Source organism: Hipposideros armiger, unplaced genomic scaffold (assembly GCF_001890085.2).
Source record: "Hipposideros armiger isolate ML-2016 unplaced genomic scaffold, ASM189008v1 scaffold_75, whole genome shotgun sequence".
In the NCBI taxonomy this organism is placed as follows: domain Eukaryota; kingdom Metazoa; phylum Chordata; class Mammalia; order Chiroptera; family Hipposideridae; genus Hipposideros; species Hipposideros armiger.
The window spans coordinates 3,947,043-3,969,941 of record NW_017731425.1 but is presented as its reverse complement, the minus strand read 5'-3'; the positions used below and the strand labels follow the sequence as shown (position 1 = coordinate 3,969,941).

Sequence of the window (22,899 nt, the reverse complement as noted above, 5' to 3'; positions counted from 1 at the left end):
AGGGAGAGAGAGGGGGTAGGGGAGGGCCTGGTGGGGAGGGGGCATTTCTTGTCAATTCAAGTTAGGGCAGCCACAAATGTCCCAAATCTGTTGGAAATATCAGAGTGCAGGGACCGCCAGGTGGGCACGGAGGCTCGGGCCTTGGCATCGCCCACGTCGTCTGTGCAGTGGACAGACAGGCACTGCAAGTGGCTGCCAGGCTGGGCTGCCGAGGCCTTGTTCGCAGGGAGGTCATGGGCTGTGGAGAAAGAAGGAAGAGAAGATGTTAGCAGTATGCTCGCAGCTCTGTGGGAAGTTCTAATTGGGGGGTTGGGGGGGTGCAGTGTGGGAGAGGCATGAGAAGAGACACAGTGTCCATGACCCCCTTTCATGCCTACAGTCTGAGGAGATCAAGAGATGTTTAGTTCGAATCCCCCTGCTGTTGCCTCTGGCTTGGTGGTGTGACTTCAGCCAAGGGGAGGCCCGCTGCTGGGTTACGGTTTTACACCCTTGGGAAATAGGATACCTAGGCAGAATAAACTCCTGAGGGTTTACCCATCACTGATGAACTAGAGTGCCCAGAAGATTAACTGGACCTGAACTAAGTTGAGAAGGCTTCCTGGAGGAGGGGCATCTAAACTGGGTGTTGAAGGATACTTAGGAGTTCGCCAGATGCAATGAAAGAGTAGTGGGGAAGATTGTCCAAGTTCAGAACACAGCCTAGTCTCTCCTTTTTTTTTTAAAGAGTTATATTTGGGGTGGCTAAGTGTTATGATGGGGTGCATGGAAGCAGCAAGGAAAAGTGCAGATGTCAGGAGGGCCCAAAAGAGCAGCAACGGCCACAGGAAAGAAAAGGCAAAAAAAGTAACACAGCCTATTCTCTTGTCATCTTCCAGAAAGACACTTGCTAAGTGCCTACTATGTGCTAGAAACTTCCTTAAACATTGACAAACTTCTCAGAGCAGTAAAGACTAAAACTCTGGACTCCCCCAACCAGACCAGTGACCTTTGCCCATCCTAACTGCTGCATGAAGGGACTTGGGGCTACACCCTGAATGAAAATCCCCTCAATTTCCTTCTCACTCAGTCACACAGCACCAGAAACACCACAGATCATAGTGATGTCTGGATTAGACACACTTGCGGGGAAAGGAAGTTTGACAACCATTCACACCTTAGTATGAATTAGACTCGAAGAGAGCAAAAACTGGGAGTTCTGAGGCAGGGAAGGAATGAAGCAATCATTTCAGAGGACTGCTAATTTACTATTGTTAAGTGTACCAATGGTTCTGTTCTGAGACCTATTATATATGTTGATGAATATTCTCATTATTCCCATTTTATAGAGCCTGACTCTCAGAGAGGAGAGGTGACCTGCCCAAGGTCACAGAGCCAGGAAGGCATAGTATTGGGTTTGGAGACAGGCTGATGGTGAATTACTGAGTCAGTAGAAATGAGAAAAGCTGGAATTGGGGGTGAGGGCCCAGCTCAGGCCAAGAAAGCACACCCAGATACTGAACTCCATAACCGACCCGCCCTCCTCAGCGCTGTGCAGGCCCAGCCAGGGCACTGTGCCAGACAGCAGTTACCCCGCCCATCCCACCCTCTGGGATTAAGGAGGCCTCCCCTCCAGGAGCTGAGCCACAACCTGCAGAGAAAATCTTCCCAGAGGGACAGGCTCAAGCAGCCAAGACCAGGCTGTGACTAACTGGGTTTAGGGCCCCCACCCTGGAGCCCCAGAGACACCCAGCTTTGAGGCCTGCATGCTGGGAGGAGCTGGGGCTGAGAAGGAAGATTCTCTTCTTTACTCCTTCCTTCATTTATTCAATTAATGATCCTTTATTGAGCCCCTACCATGTGCCAGGTGTGGTGCTTGCCCTTTGGGTCCAGCAAGAAATAAGGCAGACACTTTCTTCATCCTCCTCCTGGAGCCGATGGTGAGGCGTCACCATCGGCTCCAGGAGAAGTGTTGTAACAGCCATTTTGAGTCACACACTGGGGCTTGAATCCCAGTCCCACCACTGAGTGGCCGGGGATCTGCCACTTTCCCTCTCTGAGCTTCAGTTCCTCGATGGTAAAGTTGGAGGGGGGGTGATGTCACCTCCCTTGGGATGTTGTCATGGCCTGGCATACAGAGAGATCCCCAGACAGGGCTCCTAGGGCTGTCATTAGTATCTGGGGAGGTCAGGAGGTAAGGGGTCCTTGCAGCCATCAAGAGAAGTCCCTAAGCCTCGCTCCCCTCCTTGGGAATGGCCAGATGGCCATGTTCCTGCCCATGAAATTGGAGTCTTTGCAGAAGCTGAGGTTGTGAGCCTGAGGTTTCAAAGCTGGTTAGTAATGGTAGAGCTGAGATGCTGCTACCACCACACCTAGGCTTCCTGGGGAGAAGTTACCCCAGAAGCTAGCAACATCAGATTCAGAATCCTCTAGCACACAGGCGGCCCTGGATTCTAGCAATGCTAGTGCACAACCCCCGCACCGCTGCTCCTGAGCCCATGCTTGCTTTGCTCCCAGCGACACGTCACTGCTTAGTACCCTCAAAAGGAACTTTGTTCCAAGCATTGCAAGATCTGGATTGGGGGCGGGGGAGGGGGAGAAGGGGGATAGCATCTTCCAGAGAGAGAAATTCTGAAAGGTGTTCCTTACTTCACTTTACACACATCATCTCCAGGAGCCAACACAGCAATGTGTATACCCATTTTACAGACAGTAAACCAAGGCCCCTTGCCCATGTTTGCACAGTTAAAGCAAGACACGACCCAGGCCCGAGCTCCTGCCATCCGGGTCCCTTGCTCTGTGGCTGCAGCACCAGGTGGGTGAAGGGGTGTCAGCATTTCCCGAGCTATACAAGGAGGCTGGGGACTCTTCTGGGAGCTGCATTTGCTGAGTGATGGTTCCAGAGTGACTGAAATGGCCGAATTTCCTAAAGATGCTTTATCCCCAAGTTACAGACAACACATAAGTACGCTGACACCAGAGACAGCTGCTCTTCTTACATAGGGTGGATTTAATGAGCACACAGCTCAACACTTCCGCGTATTATCGAATTCCATCCCCTGGCAGGTCCAGCGGCTGGGTGACCCTTCTCCCAACTTTAGCAGGCGCCCCTGGGGCTCAAGGAGGGTGAGGGGCTTGCCTGACGACACAGAGCAGGGGCACAGGATTCCCCCCAGCCTCTGCCTGGGACAAGCAAGAGTCTGGTATCCACGGGGAATATTTTTAAGAGAGAATATTATTCTTCAGTTCTTGACAATCCAAGCATGACCAAACTCATCCTCCCACCGGATTCATTCCAGCTGGGGGGACCCAACACGCCCTAGGACCGCGGCTCCCCCGGGCTGCCAAGTGGCTGCTGATAAGTCAGCAGCCGGAAGCCGCCTCAAGTCAGGGCCTGCCCCAGCTCCGGAGAGGCCCTCAGTCCCTGCTCCTAAGGCGGCAGGCATACCAGCCCTCCCACACTAGGACCCAGAAATAAAACCGCCCCCTCACCAAGTTTCCCAGGATTGAGGGGAGACCCTGGAGTCACTCAGTGCTGGCACCTGCAGACACCTGGGAACCTAACGGGTGTTGTCATGTTTTCCACTTGTTAGCTGGCAGCCTCCCGTGTCAGACTGTGGCTGCATGGGGGAGGGGCAGGCTCCGTCTGTTCCATGCAGCACTCTGCACACAGCAGGCGCTCAGCTGGGGCCTGTGCACTGACTGTGAAGTGACCCTCATCCCTATTTGACAGATGGGAAAACTGAGGCCACAAGAGGCAGGAGCTGCCCAGGGGCCGCCTGGAGCCAGGTCACCAGCTCTGGGGCCAGCACCCTCCTTTCAGCCCAGCATTCCCAGCAGGGTCAGGCTGAGGTGGACCCCCGGACCCCGCCTACCTGGGCTGCTGGCCCCAGATGCAGTACCTCAATTTCCTCATCTGTAACTTGGGGGTGGTGATTCCTGGCAGGCCTGGCGCAGAGCAGCTTGGGGAGACCACACAAGAGAAAGAGCTGATGATGCCCTACATGCGGTGGGGGGATTAGTCCCAGAGGGAGACAGGTGTCATCAACGCAAAACGTATCACCTCAAGTGTGCCTCACCCCATGCAGGTAGCACAGGGGCCGAGGTGAGGGGCTTCTGGTTCACGGACCACATGGCATGCGTGACTGCAGGGTGATGACTGCAGGCAGCTTTTAAGGACATCCCCCCATTGGTCAGAAGGGACCACCTCAGATGCCACACAGGGGGCAGGGCCTGGAGCTGGGATGCTCTGCTCTTCCTCCCCGAAAAGGTCCTTCCTGCACTTTCTTCGTGTGCACAAGTCTTTGCTGATCCAGCCAGCCCCTTCCCCACAACCCTTCCCTGGACACCACAGCACTTGACTGGGTCATTTTGGCCGCCGACTTTGTATCACGCTGTGGAGGGGCCAGCGGCCTCCTGCTCACCCCGCTGCAATCAAGAGACCCGCGACGAATTTTGTCTTCCGCGCTTCTCCGCCCGCAAGGGAGACAGTAAATTCCAAGACAGGGGGGAGAGAACCTCAAGCCAGTGACAAAAAAGCGAGCACGTGACTAACGAATGTTCCGTTTCTCTTACAGGGTTCCGTGATGAGAGCGCCTACCACCTGTGGAGCACGAGACTTGGCTCCCATCACCTGGGCTCCCGGCACTTCAGCCCAGGAAAATGGGGGAAATAATAGAGCTGGCCATCATGGAGGCGGTTAGGAGGATTAAGTGAAATGATCCATGTAAAGTGCTTAGCGCGCTGCCCAGCGCAGAGCGAGCTCCCGCCGACGCTACGCGTCAAGTTCTGCCCTGTGTTTTTGTTGACCAGTCCGCAGGCCAGAGTGAGGATCGGCAGGGCCGGCTCCGTGACCCTTGTACTGGCCAGGGCTGGAGTGAAGGGAGAAGGGAAAAGATGCTCACTTGTGTACCTGGAGGCAGACATTTCACAGTTAATTTCCCTTCTGGAGGCGCCGCCCACAGAGGGGGCTAAGTTTTCTTTCTTATTTAAAGTCAGGAAAAAAAAAAAAAAGGCCTTGTCACCAACTTGCTCTATGTTCGATATTCCTGGGACTGGGTTCCAATTTGAGTGAACTACATGCTCAAGTGTAGTGAGCTCAGTGGGGACAGCTGCCCCCACCCCACAGCTGAGGTGCTGCCTCTATGGTACTCACAGCTCTATCCTCCAACCCTCAGAAACGGGACTTCTGCCTGACCTCCTCCTGGGAGAAGGCTGTGGGAGTCAGCGGTGGGCTCCCTGCGTGCTAATCCAGGGTAGGGTGTGGCCTGGGCAAGGTGTTAACCTGGGTTGTAAAATGGGACCCTACTTCACAGGCTGCTAGGAGGAGTAAGCAAGACTTTTTAGCCCATGATGAGCCCTCAGAAAAAGTTCGCTGCTCTTAGGGTTATTACGTTTACTATTCTTTAACAGCCTGGGATTTGGGAAGCACCAGAGTTAGCACTGCCATGTGCCAGCTCTGTGCCACGGGACAGTTTCTTCGTCTCCATGAGTGCCGGTGTCCCACCCCACGCCCTGCCCTTCATGGCTGGGGGGCCCGGGGTGCAATCCCATACAGAGCAGGCGTATTAGAATTCCGTGTGTATTTTTAACTTCGAGCTTATGTAAGGAGCAGTGTGGGCCCCAGAACACAATAGCAGAATGACTCTCACCCCACTCACCCTCACCGGATTCCGACAAAGGGAAATGTATTTTGGTTTTTCCTTTATTTGGACCTGGCGGAGGAAAATGCTCGTGTCTGTGACAGCTGCCACTCAGCTGGGGGTGAGCCACTGGGCCCGGAAGCAGAGGCAGGCATGCGAGCCACAAGGCGGGGCCACGTCCACTGGGCACCTCTGTCCTGCAGCCGTGGAGTCCCGTTCCATGTCCCCCAGACTCTCAAAGCTCCTCTTCCCCATCTCCAAGAAAGTTTGGGCCCTGCACCCTGGCTAGCTCTGGGCATCACTCTTCCCGATGCCCCAGAGGTCCAGGTACCAGGAAGAGAAGGGGCTGTCTCCAAAACCCACCCACTTCTCTCCTGTCCCATTATCCCCACCCTGGTGTAGACCCCACTCTCTCCTGCCTGCAACAGTGGCCTTGCTGCTCCCCCTGCTTCCATGCTGACCCCAAGCTCATGCTCCCCTGTGAGCCAGGTACGCTTCCTGAAGCACCAACCAGAGCAGGCCTCCTCTCCTACTTAAACCTCCCATGGCTCCCCGGCGCTCCCAGGATGAAGTCCCCAGCTTTGCGTGGCCTGGCCTGCTTCCCTCCTAGGCCCCCAGCCTCGTCTCTCAGTGCCCCAGCTATACATACGTCCCTCCCAGAAGCCCCGGTGCTTCCCACCTCCACACTTCCGCTCCTGATGTTTCTTCTACCTAGAACATTCTCCCCTCCTCACCCCCACTGACTCCCACCATCCTACCTGGCTATCGATGTTTCTCCAACGCCCCTACTCTGAGGTATATACGTGACCCCCTCCCTGCTCGCAGATGGCACCCCCACCTCCCATAATGGTAATGAGACCTCCAGCTACTGCCTAGCTGGCTGCAGGAAAGTGCTGACACATCTCACCCCGGCAAAGGGGAGTGCTGACTTCAGGGCGCCTCAGCCTCAGGCCGCCAAAGATGGAAAATATCATGGGGGGACTTTGGAGTCAGATGACCGAAGTCGGTATGTCGGTCCTTAGCACTTTTCCCAGCAGGTTGACTTTGGACAAGTCACTTTCCCTCTCTGAGCCTCAGCTTCTTAAGGATAGCACCCAGCAACTTGCTGTGTCACCTCAGGTTCTACTGTGCCTGGTAATGGGCACCGGCTATCAGAGCAGGAGAAAGCAAAGTCACAAGGCTTTTTTAATACAGCGCTGAGGCCCGTTCCCAAGAACCCACTGCTGGAGATGTGGGGGACGACATCCCAGCAAAATTAGCCCCCACACCCATTCAAATCCTTCTGCAGGGCCTCACAACCCCAAAGAGGACCCTACTCCAGCTGCCTATCCACATTTAATCCTTGGGCCATGTCCCCTCCTCTAGGGAGGTAGATGGGATCTGGGGACCCACTAACTCTGGGCTCAGGGGCAGGGACAGAAAAGCTAAGCCAGACATCAGATGGCACAAAGAGGGTCTACACAGCCACCAACCAAGCAGGCAAACGGCAAGCCCAAACCCCCTTCCTCCCCCATGCTCGGCAGCTTTGGGGGAGCCCCAACTCTGCATTCAGAAGCCTAGATTCAAATCCCGCCTCCATCTGAATCTCAGCTCTGCCCTTCACCAGCTCTACGACCTTGACCAAGCGCAATTTGCTAAGCCTCGGTTTTTCCATCTGTAGAAAGGGTTAACAATTCCTCCTAGGAAGGTCAGAGGAGCCTGGCCCGGAGACCCTGAGGGCAGACATGCCCATGTGGTTCCCAGCTGTTTCTCTGGTCCTCGGCACACAGTAGGCACCTGCTAAGGATTTGTTATATATTTTAATGAATGACTCACATTTTCATCCCAGCTCTTCACTTGCTAGCTGTGTAACCTTAGGCAAGTCACTCCCTCTCTCTGGGCCTATTTGGTCCTCTCTCAAATGACTGGTGGTGGGTGTATATACAAACCCCCTGACTCCTTCTATCCCTTTGGGGCAAACAGATTTTACATTCAATGTAGGCAGGAGGTTGGGGCCCTCCCAAAGCGAGGGAAATTAAGATGCCTGAACCTAAGTCCCAGGAGCAAACACCCAGATCCCGAGGATCTGGGACCAAGGGTTGACAGGCTGAGTGACAACCTACCTGGACATTTCACAGGAGCCAGGGGACTGGCCACTCCTCGACTCAGCTCTCTGCCTGCACCCCCCACCCCCCCACCAACGTCTCTGCCCTCCCATCAACTTCTGGCACTGGTGTCACTGTGACAACTCAGAATCAGAAAAAGGAAGCGGACCACGTCGCTACAGCTGCCTGCTCTGGGTTTGTCACAGTGAACACTAACTTCGGGCTCCCTACGGACCAGGCGTCATTTGATTTCATCGGATCATCCCAACACCCAGGGAGAGAGGCCCAACACTCCAGCCCATTTTACAGGAGAGTAAACTGAGGTTCAAGGAGGGGACAGCACTGGCCCATGGTCATGCAACTGACCAGTGGCAGAACCAGGGTCACTCTCAGGTCTGTCTGATGCCAAAGTGTGTGGTTCTATCAAAGTCACATAAAAAAGTAAAATGTCACGAGCCAAAGTAGCAGGTCCTACCACTTCCTGTTCTTCCTGTCCATCTCTCTCGTCCCCCACCCCCACCCCCACCCCATTCTTTCTCAATCAACCTCTTTCTCTCGTTCTCTCTCTCTATCGTTCTCTCTCTCTCTCTCTCAATCTCTCTCTGTGTCTCATCCTCTCCCTTCCTCTCCTTCCCTCTCTTTCCCTGAGATGAATACTCTCCTTTTTGGGAAAGGGCTCTGATGAGAAAGACTCATGGGACACAGCAGCCAGGAACACACCCCAGGCCCATTCAATGCTTTCTCCATGGACACTGCCTGCGAGTTTCCACATCAGCCCCACCTGACAAGGGAGAGGGACAACACACAGCATGCATGGGGGCTCCTGAGGAGTAGAGAGAGCCCCCCCATCAACTATCAGGAGAGGCCTCAATGAGAGCCCACCTTTTTGGGTCCCATCAGGATGAAGAAGGGGCCTTCTTCCAGCCACTGGGATGACTCAGTCTGTGAGAGGCTCAGCCAAGCCCCTGGAAGCCTTCGAAAATTAATTGGAGTTGACTTGGCTGAGGGCAGCTGTCATTTAGATTGAGAACTGGCTGAAGGCTCCACTGAGGCGAAGCAGCAAGGGCATCTTTGGAACCCGGCTGCGGAGAGCTGGGGGCGAGACTGGGAAGGCAGTGGGGGGCTGAATTCCAGGCCTTTCCCCAGCCCTGAAGGACGAGGCAGATGGGGTGGGCGCATGAGGACCAGAGGCAGCAGCATGGACAGGGCAGGCCCCTCACCCTGGCCTAAGCACCTCAGATGGGGCTCCTTCTTCTGGTGCCTCCAGCCATGCGGCCAGTGACCTGTGACAGATGCAGCCCTGCACACCCCCCAGGCCACTCCTGGCCTGCATGCTGCCAAGACATGACAGGGTGGGGGGGCTTCGGGCTGACCCTGCACCTGCCTTCTGATAGCGTCCACAATGGTGCAGCAAGAGTGCTTGGGCAGGGAGAGCACTACACAGCGAGTCCGAAGTACCAGGTTCCAGCCTTAGCTCTGGGGACATTAACTTCTCCAAACCTCAGTGTTCTTATCCATGAAATGGGGGTGGAGATCATATAATTCTCATAGGGCCACTGGGACAGTCCAGTGATAATGTAAGGGAAGTGCTTAGTATACTCCCAGGCGCCAAGTATGCTTCTAGAAATAATAGCAGCTATTAGTATTACTAGTATGATTCTTATATGTGAGATTCCCTCTACCTCTGTCTCTAGCATAACCCCTCTCACTGTTTTCTTGCCTTCTCACCCACAATTCAGCCCCAATGCATTGGACCCAATGCTGGGTGACCCTGGAAAGGATATGTCCCTCTCTGAGCCCCAGCGCCCTCACCTGTACGCCAGGCACAACCTACCACCAGGGCCGACATCTCGCTGAGCTCCCAGCACTCTACCTGGCAGGCGGTGAGCCACTCGACAATTATTTTTATAAAATAAGACGGATATACACACACATTTCTGTAGAATTAGCACTTTGTTGCTTTCGGCCCATTGGAAGAAAGACCAGATTCAGTGACACATCTGAATTTTAAAAACTAAGTTTTCAAAGTGCCAATACTCTTAGGGACATCTGCCTTGCTCACCTATCCATCGCTTTGTGATCTTCCCATGTGGGGTTAGCTGGGGTGCAAGTAGTCTGCTCTCCCAGGCGATTTCCTGTGTCCCCAAGGAAGGGCTTTGCATGGGGGTTGATCGTGGGACAGTCATGCACTTTGAAGACAGGGGCTTGGATTCAAATCCCAACTGTCATCAACAGGCTGCATGACCTTGGATCTGAGTCTCCGTTTCCTCACCCGAAAAATGAGTTTGGTTATTCTTTCCTTGCAGAGAGGGGAAAGAAATGCCTTGGTACCCCAGTGACAGCATCCTGTAACGGTAATCATTTCCCCAAACTTGGGCCTGGGGCAGCCTCTCAGGAGTCCTCAAGACGGTGAAAACAGCATCTGTGGGCTAACGCATCGCACCCAAATGTGTGACCCCAGCTGTGTGCTGGAAGCTGGGCTCAGAGAGGTGACCCCAACACAGAGCTCCCAGCCAGGTGGAGAGATGTTCTGCTAAATACAGAACTGCTGAACACAATCATTGGCTGCCCTGTGTCATGGGACCCAGGGGACAAGTGGGGATCCAGGAAGACTTTGCAGAGGAGAGGACATGCTAGGGGGTTTAAGGATGAATACAAAGCTGTGCAGTGAGAGAAGTGAGACGGGCACTCCAAACCCTAGCGTAACTGTTTTGGAAGAACCAGGGACCCTGATTTGGAGGCTGAGGGGGCACAGAGGGAGAGGAGGCTGCAAAGTTCAAATGGAGTCAGTCGTGGAGGATGAGAGGCCCCAGAAAGGCATTTGGCTTTGTTCCTGCAAGCAAAGGGGAGCCAAAGAAGGCTTTTGAGCAGAGGAGGTGCCTCAAGAATCTGTCAAAATTAATAAGTGGCTTGCACCTTATCCATTCCAGCCTCAGAGCAGGCACCTGACTTAGAAACACAGTTGCTCATTGGGGACAAGGTCCCTGTGCTCTCCGACTCTAAGCAAGTTGGTGTCCCCATGGGGACAGTGCTCTGAGCTCTGGGTTAACTGACCATCCATTCCTCCCCATCAGCTTCCGAATCACATGCCTGTAACAGAAACCCAGCTCGGGGCCTAATCCCAGCCCTGCGAGCTGGCAGCCCCTGTGAGGGACTCCATCTCTCTGTGCCGCCACATCCCTGGCCCCAACCCTCACCCCTGAACAATGGATGTGACCATCAGGCCCTGTGCATTTACATCAATGAGTCCTCTCTGGGGCTATAGGTGGGGAAACTGAGGAACACAGAGGCACAGGTCATCCAACGGTGAGCAGAAGGGTTAAGGGTGAGTCACTTGATCTCTCTGCATCTCGGTTTCCCCATCTGTGAAATAAGACCATACACCTACTGAGCAGGGCTGCTGGGGAAATGACATATGATAGTATTAACAATAAAAGACAACAATTAGAGTTAACACGTGATCATTCTTTTAAACCCACTATAACCTTGGAGGGAAACTTCTATTTTCTTAGCCCCATTTCACAGATGAAGGACCTGCCAGGGTCAGCAAACGACTGCCCAAGGGTCAAATTTGGACCACTGCCTGTTTTTTTTTAATAAAGTTTTATTGGAACACAGCCATGCTCCTATGTTTACATTTTGTCTATGGTTGTTTTCATGCTACCGTGGCAGGGCAGAGTCATTGTAACAGAGATTAGATAACATACAAACCTAAAATAGTTACTATCCAGACATTAAAGAGAAAGTTTGCCTAAACCTGAGGCTTAGAAAGGTGACATCACTTGTCAGGTTCACACACGTAGGCAGGAGCAGCCAGGAATCCAGTAGGCACTCAATACATGCTCCCGAGAAATGTGTTTATGTGTACACAACACGTTTGATCTGTGAAGGCTCGCACAGGGACCCTGAGGGAATCAAGAAATGTCCCCCTGTTCACTGTGGCCCTGGTCTTCCTGCCCCAACTACAGCTGAGAACTCCTGCTTTCCTACTTAAAAATCATTAAAACATTGGTTGTGGGTAGAAGGGTTGTTGTTTAAAAATATATATATATATATTTCCAGAATGTGTCCACAAATGCAGCAAAAAAGAAGAAAAGTAGACTCTCCAAGGCACAGCGAGTTGGCCACATCAGGTCAGAGCAGACGGGTGCCCCCAGAACTCACTCCTGCACGGCCTCGTTCAGCCTTGGCTCAGAGAAAGGCACAGCGATGGGAAGGAGGACAGTGACAGGCGGTGCAAGCAGGGCCTAAGTTGTAGACAGAGCATCCACCTTGGAGTTGGCCTGGGGTCTTCTCACCAGCTGACCTCATTTATTCCCTCAACAGCCCTATAAGAGCCAAGATCACACAGTCAGAAAGTAGAGAGCCAGGAGTCGAAACCGAGTCTGTGTGAGTCCAGAGCCTGTATCTTCTCATCACCCCATGGAGTCTGCCTGAACTGGGAAAGAGACACGGAGTAGTGGGGGCAGTAAAAACCAGTCTGGGCTTGTAACCAACAGGCGGTCACTCCCATCAAAACAATAGGGAACACAGCCCCAGGGCTGCCTGGTGGTTGGCAGCCCATCCTCAGCTCCCACCTCCAAGGGTTCCGGCAGGTCCAGCCTTGGGTTTTTGGGGAGAGGTGTGCTGACTACAAACAATCACCCATTTGCTTTCCCTACGGGCTGGGCTCTCTCCCCTCCACTCCAAGAAACCAAGGTCCAGCTCTGCCAGAAGCTGTGTGACTTCAGGTGCACTACTTCCTTGCCCTCTCTGAGAGGGGTTGTCATCCCTTTTGTAAGCCACAGGGGTCCCAGATGCCAGGCCTGACTCTGACCTAAAGAGGCTACCCAAGTAGGCATTCCCCACCCCAAATTATGCTGTAGACCAGCGGTTCTCAACCTTCCTAATGCCGCGACCCCTTAATACAGTTCCTCATGTTGTGTTGATCCCCAACCACAAAATTATTTTTGTTGCTACTCTATAACTGTAATTTTGCTACTGTTATGAATCGTAATGTAAATATATTTTTGTTTTCCGATGGTCTTAGGCGGCCCCTGTGAAAGGGTCGTTCGACCCCCAAAGGGGTCGCGACCCACAGGTTGAGAACCGCTGCCAGTGTAGCCTGATGGGAAACGTTAGCTAATCTGTACCTTGAGGGTAGGAGAGGGGATTAGCTCCGCCCTAAGTGTTCCTGCTGGGCCTGCAACACCCAAGGTGCATCTCTCAGGCTGACCTATGAAGGTGGGGTACAGGCTCCGAGAGGAAGGCAGGGGCCACCACATTCCTTCTAGGCAGAGAATGTGGGACGAGGCAGGCACAGGGGTGAGGGGTAAGGTGACTAAGTCAACCTTGGCCTCACCTGTCAAATTTTCCCCAGAACAAAGGACACGACACATTTTGCAATACCCATACCCCACCTCTTAGAAGGATCTCTGGCTTTGACCTGTCTCAGGTATGGAGGAGCAGGGTTAAGACCCAGTGCCTCTCTTCCCACAGCAGAGATCACAGCCGCTTGTCCCATCTGAGGAAGGCAGAATTGGACACTAGGAAGAGTGGGCAGGCTGGGGAAACCGCACATTGGGGAAACTGAGGCCAGAGAAGGGTAAGTTGTCGGGAGAAGTACCACCAGGTCCGAGGATTCGGGCCTGGCTGCCCAAGCCAGCACTCAGTCCTCCCCTCGTTCAGAAGTTTAACAATGGAAGTTTTACACGGTCACCAAGTGGTAGCAATACTACTCCTGCCAGCGCTCCCCCGTGCCCGGACCAGTCCTGTCACTTCTTCCTTCACCTAACTGACTCTTCCATATCCTCCTTCCTCAAGTAGCTCTCTCCAAGCCCCTCAGCACGGTCACACCTGGTGCTAACCCCAATTTCTCATAATTGTCCTGTTCTCTGCCACAGCCTCTAAAATGTGAGTTCAATGAAATCAGGGGCCTTGTCTCTCCTATTCACCACTGCGACCCTGGCATCTGACAACAACAAATATATGCTCAGGGGGTCAGCTGACTAATGCCAGCAAGTTCCTCCTGCCTGAGGGTGATGAACTAGGAAGGCTCCTCTCCCAGTCAATACCCCCACCCAGTCCTCCGTTCTTGCCTAGTGACCCCAAGCCTGGACCCACTAGGATAAAATCTGAGATAAGTTTTAAGTAGACACCATGCCTGGCAATCTGTTAAATGAGCGTCCAAGGTTCTGACACCAACTCTCTTTTTCCTTCTTTTCCAGGGAAAGGAACCACACAGCCCAGACACCATTCTAAACATTTCATGTATACCTCTGCATTGGGTCCTCCTGCTAACTTTCGGAGGGAGAAACTATTATTCTTTTTTTTTTCTTTAAGTGTTGGCTGTTGCGTTTTTGTTTGGTTGGTTGTGTACCCACACTTTGTTTCTTTTTGAAGGATGCAGAAACAGGCTCAGAGAGGGAGGGTGATGTGCCCAACACCACACAGCTAAGGAGCGACCAAGGCAGGATGGAGGCAAGTCAGTTTCCAACAGCTCTTGCAGTTTTGCTGCACACCACAGGGAGAAGGAAGGAGAGGGATCAGGACGAATGAAGAGAGAAGGAGAAAAGGAAAGAATAAAAACAAACTCCCACTCTCCAAAATGCTGTCACCCAGTCTCCCCACTCAGCCCACCCACTTTACATCTGGAAACACCTGCCTGTTTCTTGGGGTGACACAGGATGAGGAGAAGCTGGCATACATGAGGTCATCTAACGGGGGCATCTGACCCAGGCCAGGCCCTACCCACTGCAGGGTCTGAGCCCTGGGGACCAGGCCCCCAGGGAGGCAAGCAGTGCAGAAAGGAAGAGGGTTTACTGGCCTGTGCAGAGCTCACCCACCTGAGCAGGGGTGGTTTCCACCTGCCTTGGGCAGCTAGGCAGAGCACTTTGCCTCTTATCTGTTGCTAAGCAACAGGATTTCACCCAATGACACACCCAGAGTTCATGGCATGCTTGGGGTATAACAAGTTGATGATCTTGGGGTTCCTGTAGGCTCAGGGGCTCTGTGAATCTAGAACTGGGCTGTCCAATATGGCAGCCACTAGTCACACGGGGCTTTTCCAATTTAAATTTAAAATGAAATAAAAATTTAAAATCAACTTCTCATTCACAACTAACCACATTTCAAGTGTTTAACAACTGTCTGCATCTAGTGGTTATTGGACTGGACAGGGTAGATACAGGACATCATCGCAGAAAGTTCTATAAGACAGCGCTGGTCTAGAATTCTAATCTACCAAATCTCTCCCAATCTGCCATGACTACTAGTTTTCTTACAAGAGACAGGCCCCATCCTTTTTGAAATAAGAAGTTTCCATAAACTGAGGTAAATTTGGGGCTGGAGGAGCTGCAAGGGTCATCTTTTCTAGGATAATCAACCACCTGAGACTCCAAAACATATTTCCTCTTGAGCCAGCAGACATTGCTTATCGACTGCAGCACTTCCGCCCATGGAAGCCAGACATAGCCTCAGTCTTTCTCAACAGTATGCTCCGGGCAGCCAGAACTAATCAATCCAGATTAGCACTTGACATTGAATCTGTAAATCTGACTTAGTCCAATCACAAAGAGAAAGAACCTGAGGCCCAGTGAAATAAAGTGACTTGCCCAAGACCTGACAATGGGGCCAGGGCAGGCCAGGATTAAAACTCACACTGCCTGCCTCCTATTCTCCCATCGCATCTCCCCCATTAAAGCTCTGGAAAGTAAAACTCACAATCCTCAAAAAAAGAAGCCTGGAAATGCAGTGACTGAAGACAAAAAAGAACGGTAATAATAATACCAGTAATAGCAACAACGATGCCAGTTGATTGATGACCTGCTATGTGGCTGCCCTAAGCCTCAGTTTCCACCAGTACCTTTCTTTATTCTCATGACAACCCATCATGTGCACATCATGATCCCCATTTTCCAGATAATGAGTAAAAGGAGATTTGGAGACCCAAGGGGACCCGGCCAAGGTCACATAATCACTTAGTGGCAATCATAATCTGATACTGATAACACTGCAGCCGGAGCACTCAGCACTAACTACTCAGGATTCACAGTCATCACCCCAACCCAGGGAACACAATCCTTAGCCTCAATCTTACAGGTCTCTCCCTCAAGTCCTCTCTGGCCAGCACAGCGGACGAATCCCATGATCCTCTGACACAAGGCAGTGAACATGCTGGTTGGGTATAACCTGGATTTCAGAGCCACTAAAAAAGCAGGGTGAGAACAGCGTCTCACCACCCACCGCCCTGCTGGCCGCCAGAGTCAGAGACTCCAGTAGACAGACAGGGGTTTGAAAGGGCAGGCATTTCCAGGTGGGGAAACTGAGGCTCGGGCAGGAGAGAATTCTGGCTCCCAGGCCAGCGAGCTTTCCAACACATAAATTATCAGAAAGGTCCCTGGGGCCCTCCCAGACAGGCCCTGAGCCAGGCAGGGAACCACATGGGCTCAGGTCCCACCTCTGCCTTTTCCCAGCTGTGTGACCTTAGACAAGGCCCTTTCCCTCTCTGGTCCTCAGTATTCCTGCAATGGGGGAAATAGGACAAAGAACACATACCAAAAAAATGTAAAGATGCTATGTGAACAGTAAAAAGGGATGATTATCATCACCACCCGAACTTCATAGTACAAATCTGTTTTTAACTTACTCTTAAATATGCCAATAAAAGCTATTTCAAGTCTAGAAAATCATCAGAGTAGTTTGTTCCATTTATTAAGCAGTTTCTCTGTACCGAGCACTGATCTAAGCACTTCCCGTGTATTAACTCAAGGGCTAGCACACTACAGCCCACCACCTGATTTTTGGGTTTGGAGGCTTTTTATGCAGTTTGTGAGCTAAAAACACTTTTTCACATTTTTAATGGTTGAAAAAAATCAAAAAACTATTTCATGACAAATGAAAATTATATGAAATCCAAATGCCAGGATCCATAAATAAAGTTTCATCGAACACAGCCACACCTATTCATTTGTACATTATCACTGCTTTTCTGTGACAAGGGCAAGGTTAGGTGAAGGTGGCAGAGGCTTAACGACCTGTAAACCCCAAAATATTTACCATCTGATCCTTTACAGAAAAAGTTTGCTGACTCCAGTGTTAACTCATTGAACAATTAACATGATCCCCATTTTACAGATGAGAAAACTGAGGCTCAGAGAAAGACGGTGATTTGGCCAAAGTCCCACAGGTAGGAAGTGGTATTGCTGGGGTTTCAACAATGGGGAGAAAACATTAAACAATGGATTCCATTTCTGGAGGTCCACTGTTGGGGTATTCCAGGGAGGTTGTGGGGACCAGACACGTGTCAGGCCGCCTACTAGAAAAACCAAGCCCCACACCACTAGCTGAGCTCCCTTGGATATAAAATAAGGACAGCAGAGGGGAGCTGTGTGTGTCCTCTTGCCTGGCCCTCCCCAGCGCTCTCTGCCTTGGGGAGAAGTCACTACTGTGGGTTTAAATCCTGGTGACAGGGACATCACGGGGCAGCTCATACCCAGATGCCCACAGGCCCAGCACCCAGCCCAGCAAGCGCGAACTCGGCCCACTCTTACCCCATTGGTTTGCCGCTTCTTGGTAGAGAAATTGCCCAAGACTAATTGCAAGTAATATTTAATTTTATCAGGGATAATTACATGAAATTAATTCAGCTTCTACCTGGAAGCACTTTATTACCGTTGGCTTTCTGAGGGAGCTGGGGTAAAAATTGGGGCACACGGCAGCAACTGGGAGGTGGGGAGACGGGACAAGGTGCTGAGATTTGGACTGAACAGACAACAGGTGTTACAAAGTGATCAAGCAATGATAACAGCTAGCATTTAAGTGAACATCAACTGTATGCCTGTGTGCAATGCTCCGTGGCATGACACCACTTAACCTCAGACAACCCTGCCGGTGGGCCTAGTAGGTCACCACCAGACCCCCATCCCCATTATAGACGAGGCCACTGGGTCCCAAAGGATCAAGGGCAGACATCTGTGCGCCATTAAAAGAAAGAACCCGGCTCTGTTTGAAGCCCTGTTGGGCCACTTCCTAGCTGCATGATCTTGGACAAGCCAGCTCACTTCTTGGGCCTCAGTTTCCCCATCAGTCAAATGGGAACAAAGATAGTACACTGCTCCAGTGCTTCTGAGGAGTCAATACGATAGTGCAGAAGAAACGCTTAGCATAGTGTTTGGCACCCAACAGCGCTCATTGAATGCTACCACATCATCATCATCATCATCATCATCATCGTCATCACTGTCAAACAGTGCTACTTGCACGCTGGGGCTTCCTGCCTCCACTGGGCCCAGTTTGAGGCTGGGGTGGGGAAGGATCAGAAGAACTGGGGGAAGGCTGAGCTTTCTAAGCCTCCCTAAGGCGGCCCCACACACAGAATCTCTGAGCCAAGAAGTACAAATGAGGCCCCAACCAGGCCGGGAAGCACAGGCCATCTCTCCCCAGCCTCTAGCTTCCCCGCTACCCAGCCCTCCAGGAGCCCCATTTGGGGGCACAGTCTCCCCTGAGGCACCAAGAAGAAAAGGGGGCCCCTCTCCCACAGCTGCTGTCGTTGTCAGGCTCCCAAGGCCCGAGGGGGGTCTGGAGCCACTCTGAAAGGCCGCCGGGCGCCGGGGGGTTCATTCAGCTGTTTTCGGGTGGCTCCAGTGAGTTCATTTTACCAAGGCAGAATATTAAACAGCTCCTGGGGAAACAGATGCTGGGCTTTGGTTTCAGAGGGAGGGAGGAAAGGAGGCCACAGGCCGGCAACGGGAGAATTCAGGTTCCGCTTCAGGCGGCTCCAAAGACCTTTCCAGGCTCAGCTTGGCCAGAGTTGTTGTCACAGAGACGGGTGACCAGTGACCAAGCATATGGCATCATCCTGCGGGAGCCCAGGCTGATACCTGGAAAGCCTCATTTCACTTAGTTCTCACAGCCACCCTGTGAGGTAGGAAGTCTACTCTACCCATTTTAGAGACAAGAAAACTGAGGTGTATGGTAGCAACATGACTCACTCAAGGCCACACAACAAAACAAGGCACCAAGATGCAAAGCCAGGCCCCACAACATCAACTTGGTCCTTTAATCTACATGACTGTCTCCCACCGCCCCCAAGGTGCCCTCTCCAGGGCAGACACGGAGCAAATGGAGCCCTGAACAGACCCAGAGCTGCCACGTGCTGTGCCTCCTGTGTGCTCCGATTTCAGAGAAACGATACCACTTTCTATTATCCTAATAATAACCCATGACCTCTGAGCAGATTTCTTGGAGGCTGCAAAACACATCTGGGCGTATCGTTTCCTCTAAGCGTCACTGCCAGCAGGGTGGGTCCCAAAGCCACTGCCCAGTGAAGGGCAAAGCCAGGAAGCAGATCCTCCTCTGCCCACCCCGCTGCAGACTCCAGGTCCGGACTCATCCTATTGCCAACCGAGGAAGCTCTAGCATTCACTCCCCACACTGGAGCACAGAGAGGTGCGGCAACCTGCCAGAGCCACACAGCACAGGTTCCAAGGTCAGCCCCCCCAGCTCTCACTGGCTCCCACTGGGAGCCCTCACACTCCTGGCTGCCTGTGCAGGTGCTCATTCGTAACTTCGGGCTTCTTCCTTTGGGACTTAGTTTGGTGCCTTCATGATTAGGAATAAATAATAATAATAACATTTAGTATATATTGATGCTTAACAGGCATTAAGTCACAAATCATAAGCGTTTATGTGTATAAACAGGTGTGGTCTCAACCCACAGAACCCACGAGGGTGACACTGCCATTACGCGCTCTTTACAGATGAGGAAACCAAGGTGCGGAGACATCTGTGATCACGACTGTATGGGCCCTGTGTGCTGGGGGCAGCTGAGCCAGGTTCTGACCTAAGCCACTGCTACACCAGACCCCATGTCACCCTGACAAACCCCGGCCACCTGCACAGGCTCTCAAGCCCCATTTCACAGACCATCCATCTCGCCATTGCCCTTGGGTAACTCTACCGGAGGTGAAGGAGACCCGGTGGAGAGAAACCCTGTGCGCTTCTCCAGTCTCCATGGAGATGCGTGGTGGCATCTCCATGCTGAGGGGCAGCCTGGACTCGTGGGCAGAAAGATGGGGGACAGGTCCGGCTTTCCCACCTGCTAGCCACGCCCACAAGCACACCCTGTCCCTTTTTGCATCTCACTCACCTCACCTGTGCAATGGGTCAACAGAAGCAGCTGCTTCACAGGGGGGTGAGGGAGCCACGCGAGAGTCACACCTCACTCTCAAACTGCCCCCCCCGCCCCTTCAATGGCCGCATCTTATTCCCAGGGGAGCTCTAGTACACAGGAATCCAGGGTTCAGAACAGGGGGAGGTGGGCCCCAGCGCCATCCACACCTGTTATAAGCTGGGAGACAACACATCAGCACGCCTCCTGGGCCTTGGTTTCCTATCTGTACAAAGGATGTCTCCTGGGATGCTGATGGCCCACCAACCCTGTCCAAATGGGTGGCACCTGGAGCCCTGTCCCCAGCACACCCCAGGTGCTCAGCACGTGCTGCTGGGAGCACCAGTCCAACTTGAAATTCCTCTAAGGGATGCTGCTGTGACTGCCCCAACGTACCCCACCCCTGCCACCACGCAAGTGGTTTTTTTCACCTAAAACTCTGAAAAAGGAGTCCCGGTGACAAAAATCCCAATTCTAATGAAGAGCGTAGGAAGAAACGCCCAGAACCCACAGACAGGAGCTGGGTTCCAAAGGGTTAAGCTCAGCTCTGATTCCTCCCGAATGGCAAAGACAGCAGCTGAGGCTGCCCGTGCTCCCCGCTGCCTGAAGCCTGACCCCTGACATTTCCACTCCCAGCCGCACTTGCATTTAAAAAAGGGAAGGAAAAAAAATGGAACCATCCACACAAACAGGTTGGGGCGAAGTGGCGGGGTGGGGCAAGGAAGGAGGGGAGGCTGCAGATTTCCTTTAGCAGAGTTCAGTTCACCCTCCCCCCTCAATTTTTTTTTTTTAAGAAAGACCTAGAAGGGAGGCAGAGGGGGACCAGGAGAATGAAAAGATGGCAGACAAGTTCTCCAGAATCACTGGGCACCACTAAATTTTCTGATTAATTAACCCTGAAAGGGGCCTCTTTTCCAGCCCTTCCTGGGGGAGGTTCTGGCTGGTGGTGCCACCCCCTTCCCCCATCTCACCCCCCCACCCCCGCCAGCCACTCCCCATTTGCAGAGAGGAACGGCCTCTCCAGGGGGATTCATCTAGAGGTCCCACGGGGAGCCCAATCCCCTCTCTAGGCCTCGCAGTAGTTAAAGCCAAGGATGATAAGGAATTTATCAAATGAGATTTACACAGGGAAACCCTAATTAAGAGGTTAGTCTCCGGTTTAATTGCCTTCAAACCTAGGCAGGCCTGCCCAGGCAGATGGATTTTCAGTCTGACCTCATTAAAAATAATAATAACCAAATAGAATACAGAGTAAAATCCAAAGTCCACACAATGTGGCTAACAAGTGGCGGGGGGCAGGGGCATGGGGGGTGAAGGTTGGGGCCTAGTCTGTGTAGGTTGGAATCCTCTCATGCCCCCTGGGCTGGCCTCAGACCCCTGGGCTGGGACCCCTGAGCTGTGGTCCTTCCCTCAGCCTCTCTCTCCTCTCTTGAAATCTGGTGGTTCTGGACTCCCCGCTCCTTAAGGCCTTCCCCCACCCCAGCCCCGGCTCCCCTTGAAGCTGGCATGCCAGAATATAAATTGAAAGCATGCATGCCCCCCACCCCACCCCAGGCGGACGCCACATACCAGACAAAATGGCTGCAGGCCTGGTCATGGGGGTTAAGAATGGTTTTTGTTTTTGGCCGGGATGTGGAGGGGCCCAAAGGAACTGGCCTGGACAATTGTTCCAGGAATGAAAGGGAGAGAAGGAAAAAGAGGAGCGGGGGTGATGGCTGGGGAGAAGGAGACCGAGCAAACACCTGGGGAACCACTGCAGGAGATATTTTTCTGTCCCCCAGGGTCTGCCGTGCAAAGAGTGGGTGCATCAGGTCCTTAAAACTCAAGGGGTGCGAGGACATATCCCAGTCTGGGCAGAGATAAGATTTTACTCCCTACGCACCCTCCTCACCACCCCACCTTTGTTTGATTAAAATTGTAAATTAATGCTGGAGGTGGAGAATCGAAAGAGATTTCTTTCCAAAAGCAAAATCTAGAAGAAATCTCCAGCAAACGGGCTTATACACCATCACATGGACTTGGGGAGAGACAGAAGAAAGAAGAAAAATCCTACAGGGTCTCTCTTTTCTATCCCAAACCAGTGACTCCAGTTGCATGACAAAGTCATAAGGAGTAGTTATCGGGGCTGCCTACCAGCCAGGTACAGTTTTTAAGGGCTACACATGGTTTGTCTCTTAACGGCCCATGGAAAACGTGTCACCGTCTATATGCAGAGTAGAAGGAGAGAATAATATTTTTAACACGTTATTAGCATTGTTGCCGTGATTTTTAGAGAAGTTTCCTAACACTAGCAAGGGACTGATTCTCCCAACTCTATACAAAGAGAGAATCTAAGAAGTGGGTATATGGAGTTAGGGGATTGAAAACTCTAAGGGGCTCCAGAAAATGCATGATTTTTTTTTTTTTAATCTCAGTCCATTTTCTCAGAGACTTAGGTTTCAAAACATCTAGTCATCTGGGGAATTTCTGCCAACCGCAATGGCCACCATCTCTACCCTCCGCAGCACCCAAGCTCACCCTCCGAAACTCTGCAGGCCAATGTCTCACTGCCCTTTGGGCAATGAGGAACCCTATAAAGGGATACCTGCTTCCCCCACTTTCTGCAGCATGCCACCTCTTCTCCTTGTAGGTTCCCTATTTCTCCTGTCCAAAGGGTAAAAAGTCTCTGTATTTATGTCAAGGTTTAGTGGCCTCTAGGATGTGCCAGACACGGGGCTGAGTGCTTTTCATTTTCCCCAGTAATCTTCACCATGCCCCTGTTTGACAACAACAACAACAACAACAAAAAGCAGATGAGGAAACTGAGGCCCAGGACATTAAAGGGATGAGTCCAGGGGGAGGCAGAACTGTTACGCCTAAGGCCCTGACTTCCTGCATTGTCTTCCTCCTGGAGGTCTGCGACATAACAGCCAGCTCCAGTGGCCAGCGGTTGGGTGACTAATAGAGGAAATTCGAGCATCCTCTTATGGCCCACCATGGTGAGGCGGGCCGTGACGTCTGTAACAAGCCTTGGGAGGGACAGTGGCTGTGTCTAGGGTCTTGGGCAAGC

General features: G+C 52.3%; 1 protein-coding gene across 1 annotated transcript in view; it reads right to left on the bottom strand.

The window, feature by feature from the left end:
- Window positions 1-10: 10 nt before the first annotated feature.
- MN1 (MN1 proto-oncogene, transcriptional regulator) overlaps window positions 11-22,899 on the bottom strand; it is a 45,774-nt gene continuing 22,885 nt past the window's right edge. The window contains exon 2 of the mRNA XM_019643238.1: window positions 11-238. Within this exon, the coding sequence (XP_019498783.1) occupies window positions 57-238 (182 nt within the window). The 3' untranslated portion in view covers window positions 11-56. The remainder of the gene's footprint in view (window positions 239-22,899) is intronic.